The 5767-nt window shown below is 31.9% G+C and overlaps 1 protein-coding gene across 1 annotated transcript; it reads left to right on the top strand.

Moving 5' to 3' along the window:
* The first annotated feature begins 1929 nt into the window (after positions 1-1929).
* On the top strand, positions 1930-5508 carry LOC146958745 (cysteine-rich receptor-like protein kinase 26). Its single transcript, XM_085740282.1, has 7 exons — positions 1930-2989; positions 3170-3298; positions 3556-3692; positions 3778-3988; positions 4069-4306; positions 4611-4761; positions 4919-5508. The coding sequence occupies exons 1-7, from the start codon at positions 2197-2199 to the stop codon at positions 5222-5224; spliced, it is 1965 nt and encodes a 654-aa protein (XP_085596408.1). The 5' UTR covers positions 1930-2196; the 3' UTR covers positions 5225-5508.
* The last annotated feature ends 259 nt before the right edge of the window (positions 5509-5767 follow it).

The following is a 5767-nucleotide window of genomic DNA, read 5'->3' as shown; positions in this document are numbered from 1 at the left end:
ACATTAATTAACATTTGACTCATAGTCACACGATTCGCGGTTCGCTTTGGTACGTGGTCCGAATTTGGATATGCGGTATGTCAACTGTCAAAAAAATTTGGTACGTGGGGAGTATACAGAGTCGGTTCGTCAGTTGGTACGTTCAGGTACAATATTGAATATGATAAATTAAAAAAACTAATTAGTTTACAAAATATGTTAGAAAATATTAATTTCATTAATAAAAAATTAAAGAACCATAGGAAATTGTTTTTTTTTTTTACCAATCCACGTGAAGTAGTTAAATTAAAGAGTCTTGTTAACCGGTACCCCGAAGCACTGGTTAAGGAATGGGGTAATAGTAACTTTGGTCCCTAAATGTGTAGCAAGTAGTCATAATAGTCCTTCAATGTATCAAAATTTTAAAATAGTCTCTGATTGTCCACTTTGTTAGTCAAAATAGTCCACAACGCTTAAATAATCCCTTAATACTCACAATAACTCTTTTTATATAGGGACTAAAATGACAATAAGTAAGTACGTATAAGGACTAATATGATAATAAGTAAGTCTATTGAAGGACTAATATGATAATATTAACGAAATATTTTAATATCAAGGACTATTTTGAGTAACAAAATGCACAATCAGGGACTATTTTGAAATTTTGATACATTGAGGGACTATTGTGATTATTCGTTCCTCGTTCAGGGACTAATGTGACTATTTCCCCTTAAGGAATTCAAAAAAGGAAAATTTGAATTAAAAATAACACTTTATTAACTTTTAAGAAATTGATTACATAATTTTCAATACAAAAGCTACTAGTACTTGTTTCCTTAACCAGTGCTCAGGCACCGGTTAACATTTCCCTAAATTAAATAATAAATAGTTCTTGACTTCTTGTGAATAGTGAAAGGCTTCCCGTGTAAGCTGAAAAGGTATGCACGTGGTCTTTCTTTAGGTGAATAATAATGATACTCCCTCCGTTCCGCAATAGATGACCTATTTGAAAATGTGTAATTTTGACCTAACTTACTTTGACCATATTTTTCTACTAATATACAAAGATAAATAATATCATATAAGATGTCGTTAGATTTGTCTCGACGAATATTTTCAAAATATCAAATTTTCATAATTTTTTCTAATATATTATTCAAGATATTTAAGCTTAAAATTATGTATTGGTATGCGTAATAAGGTTAACTGTGTCAAGTATTATGAGATGGAGGGAGTACTTAATTGAACCCAATTATTTTTTTAAAATAAAAAAGAAGATAAATCTCTTCTCTTTCTTAACCCAGTAATTGCTGTTCATCTTCTTGTTTTATCTCTTTTCAGTTTTTCTTTCTCCACTAATTCTCACTGCCAATTTGCAATTAATCATATAATGGTAGAAATTGAGCATCAAATTCACCCTTTCCTTCACCTAATTTGGGGTTCAAATCTGCAAAATGAAAAAAGCTGAGAGATTTTTTTCCGGATCTCTCTTCAATCTTGCTGGTACATCTGTTTTCTGCAAATTCCACATGAATTTGGAAGAACCGGTTTGCAAAAGTACCGCAAACCGGTACGTGCGAACCAATTCACGGTCAACTAACGAAAGGTCTTAACTAAAAAAAAATAGTTCAAAGTATCTAATTGCAAAAAATTTAATTTATGGACTGATTTAAAAAATTTCAAATAGTTCGGAAACCTACAATTAATTAAACATAAAAATTATTATAATAGTAAAAAATGTTTGATCATTGTATATGCTAAAATTGTTACTTTTCTTCGTATATATCATTAAGCATAGTAGAAAAACAAACAAAGGGACACGTTAGGGGCGCCTTTTAGCTATAATAATTGTGTTTACTTTTTTTTAATGTTTTCTTATTTTGTCAGTGTCTACACCTTTCATTTTCATTTGGTCTTATAACCATACAAGTCTTCAAATTGAAGAACTTCCGAGCATTTTCCATCTTGTAGTTGTTTCCATGCAATGCATTGACCCAAAAGCAGCTACTACTACTAAATCCATTGACCCAAAAGTCTCACTTTTGAATATACTCACATGACCTTTCACACAAATCGAATGATAAAAGACTACAAGCTTGGTCGCAAACCATTTCACCCACTTCAAATAAATTAATTTACTTTCATATCCAAAGCTTCAATCCTCCATTTCTTAATAACCTGTTCTTGTTCCAAGACTGAGATCAATATATCAGAATGACAATTGTTTCTAGCAAGCTATTATTTTCCTTTTATTCTTTTCTTCTTTTTATTATCATTATCGTATCTCAAGCCCAAGGCCAACCAAATTTTTTGCGCAGCTATTGTTTAAACAATAACATTAACTACACAGCCAATAGCACCTATCAAAACAACCTCAACACCCTTTTATCCAATCTCACTTCCAACACACAAATCAACTATGGTTTCTACAATTTCTCTTATGGCCAAAACACTGACAAAGTAAACGCCATTGGACTGTGCAGAGGAGATGTTACACCTGACGTTTGTCGCAGTTGTCTCAACAATTCAAGAGTTCTTCTCACAAAACTTTGTCCAACCCAAAAAGAAGCAATTAGTTGGTATGATAACTGCATGTTGCGTTACTCAAACCGATCAATATTTGGCATTATGGATGCTGCATTTTCATATTATAAGCGGAACAATAGAAATGTAACCGATGTGGATCAATTTAATCAAGTTCTTGGGAACTTGATGAGGAAACTCAATGAAATAGCTGCATCAGGTGATTCTCGTCGTAAGTTTGCTACCGGTAATGCAACTTTGAATTTCGAAACCATATATGGTCTTGTGCAGTGTACACCTGACTTGTCAGGGCAAGATTGCAATGATTGTTTAGAGCGTGCTATTTCAGAAATTCCAAGTTTTTTTAAAAACAAGATTGGAGGTAGAGTTCTCAAACTAAGTTGTAATATTAGATATGAAATATATTCCTTCTATGGTCCTACGACAGTAATACACCAAGATGAAACCTCCCCACCAGAAGAAGGTAATTACTGATTGTCATTACCTAATCATACTTAATTACTACATGGTGATTACAGTTAGCTTACCTTGTTTTACTTGTTCTTATCTTGGCCTTTTTTTTTTTCATTAGTTAGTCGTTGTAGACTTGTTTGTTGGTAATATTTTACTATTCTTAATCTTTGAAATGTCTCATTAATTGCAGAAAAAAGCAAATCAACACATACTACCATCGCCGTAGTTGTGCCGACTGTTGTTGTTGTTGTTGCTGCTGCCCTGCTAATTTTCATTTGCATATGCTTAAGGAAAAGGAAGGAAAAGATAAATCTCGAAGGTATGTGACTTTGTCTAAATTCGTTAGACTGTCTAAGTCGTGGTATGAATGCAGGATAATTTTGACGATATAAAATCTACTTCATAATAATAAGTTGTGATGGGTAACAAAGTTTTGCATTCAAATAGAGAAAACCTAGATGCAGTAATTCAAAAATAGACAGAAGGCAAAGAAAAATGGAAGCCTTTGTACAATGTTTGATTTCAAAAATTAGATATTAGCATGTTTTTCTAACATGCCTTGTACAATGTTTGAAGATATAGAAGAAGATGATAATAATGATATTGAAATCGCTGAGTCATTGCAATTCAACTTCGAGACATTACAAGTTGCTACAAGTAACTTTTCTGAAGCTAATAAACTTGGACATGGCGGATTTGGAGTTGTTTATCAGGTATAAATAATCCTATAGATTTAGATGAACATCACATTCTTAATGATTAAAGTACTTATTATACACAAATGAAATATATTTGCAGGGTATACTCTCCAATGGACAAGTGATTGCGGTCAAAAGGTTGTCAACAAATTCAGGACAAGGGGATATTGAATTTAGGAATGAAGTGCTTTTAGTGGCTAAGCTTCAACATCGAAATTTAGTTCGACTACTTGGTTTTTGTCTAGAAGGAAGAGAAAGATTGCTTGTCTATGAATATGTTCAGAATAAAAGTCTTGATAATTTTATATTTGGTAGGCCATAATATATGCTTTATTAGATTGTTGCTCTCATGCATATGACTACTAAAATATCTAATTTTGTGTTTGTATAGATCCAATAAACAAAGCACGATTGGATTGGGAAAGGCGCTACAAAATCATTGGAGGTATTGCTAGAGGCCTTCTTTACCTTCATGAGGATTCTCAACTTCGTATTATACATCGTGATCTTAAAGCGGGTAACATTCTCTTAGACGAAAAGTTGAATCCTAAAATATCAGATTTTGGTATCGCCAGACTACTTCTTGTCGATCAAACTCAAGTAAATACAAATAAAATCGTTGGAACATAGTAAGTATTAGATTATGATTTCCATATCTTGTTAAGTAAAAAAAATTTCATCATTAATTTATCTTGTATTGTAATTCATTGATGTTGACTCCAAAAATAGTTTTTATGATATTTAAGCTCTTTTAAAGATGGTATCATGCATCATGGTTACTGGTGAAAAATCAAAATTGTTTTTTTTAAACATAAAATAATCAAATTTGTTAATATGTACCATTGGCCTTAACAACCAAAACAAGTTGATTACTTGTGACTCAAAAAGACTAATTAGTTCTGACTAATTAAACTTTTTCACTTTGTTACGTAGTGGATATATGGCTCCCGAGTATGTAATGTTTGGAGAATTTTCGGTAAAATCAGACGTTTTTAGTTTTGGTGTACTAGTTTTGGAGATTATAAGTGGCCAGAAAGCTTGCCACGTTTTTCATGGACAACGTCCGGAGGATTTACTTAGCTTTGTAAGTCATGTTCTCTCATTATTATTTCTTCCATTCCAATAAAAAAGTATGCATTTTGTCAAACAAAAAAGTATGTATTAAAAGATTGTTACATTAAATTAAGCATGTTAAGATTGAATTGTAATTAGTGATCTAAAAGGTATATGCAATTGTGCAGGCATGGAGAAACTGGAGGGAGGGTACAATCACAAATTTAATAGATCCATCATTAAGCAACGGTTCACAAAATGAAATAATGAGATGCATTCACATTGCTTTACTTTGTGTTCAAGAAAATTTGGTTGAAAGACCAACCATGGCAACCATTGTACTCATGCTTAGTAGTTATTCTATCTCTCTCTCTGTACCTTTGGAGCCTGCATCTATTGTGGGAGGCACAACTAGAAGCCTTCCAGCTCGAGACATGCAATTTGAGGGAGGATCAATAAACCGTGCTTCAATTACTGACCCATACCCTCGATAGATTTCATTCATAAGGGTGATGTGGTGTCATGCATTTATTTTTAAACTCATTAAATAAAGTGACATTATTTGTACCAATAAATAAATAAAGTGATATTTGCTGATTGTGTAAAATATTTGTATATGTGGATTGTGTTTTTGGTAGTGGATTGTGTAAATACATGTATCTGTGAGTTGTAACTTCAACGTGGGTACATGCACCCTTTAGGTACCTAAGTGCTCATTCAAACCACATGTCTCCATTTTAATTATAATAAATCAATAAATAACAAAATAACCTTGTAATTTGTTTTTAGTTTTTACTAATTTATATGTTTCAAACATCATTCATCGTTGAGTAAAAAAATAAAAAATATCTTTTATCATTTATAACGTTTTTTTTAAGCTATCATTCTATAACGTTACTTTTTAATATATTATTACGTGATTAACCCTTGGGATAAAATTAAATTTGCTTCTTTTTATTCCAAAAACTTTTTACCGTGGGTAAAAAGAATCTTCTTGGTGTATAAAAAGAACCCGATTTAGATTTAACCCAAGGGTT

The sequence above is a fragment of the Medicago sativa genome, chromosome 1 (assembly GCF_051527215.1).
Source record: "Medicago sativa cultivar Bolivia chromosome 1, Bolivia_mono, whole genome shotgun sequence".
Taxonomy (NCBI): domain Eukaryota; kingdom Viridiplantae; phylum Streptophyta; class Magnoliopsida; order Fabales; family Fabaceae; genus Medicago; species Medicago sativa.
The sequence above is the reverse complement of the archived record's forward strand: the minus strand, read 5'-3'. Positions and strand labels throughout refer to the sequence as shown.

Excerpts from the sequence above, each read along its gene's own strand:
- LOC146958745 (XM_085740282.1), top strand. The coding sequence starts at position 2,197 with ATGACAATTGTTTCTAGCAAGCTATTATTTTCCTTTTATTCTTTTCTT. Across the intron at positions 2,990-3,169 it reads AACCTCCCCACCAGAAGAAG|AAAAAAGCAAATCAACACAT; the intron begins GTAATTACTGAT and ends CATTAATTGCAG. Across the intron at positions 3,693-3,777 it reads GATTTGGAGTTGTTTATCAG|GGTATACTCTCCAATGGACA; the intron begins GTATAAATAATC and ends ATATATTTGCAG.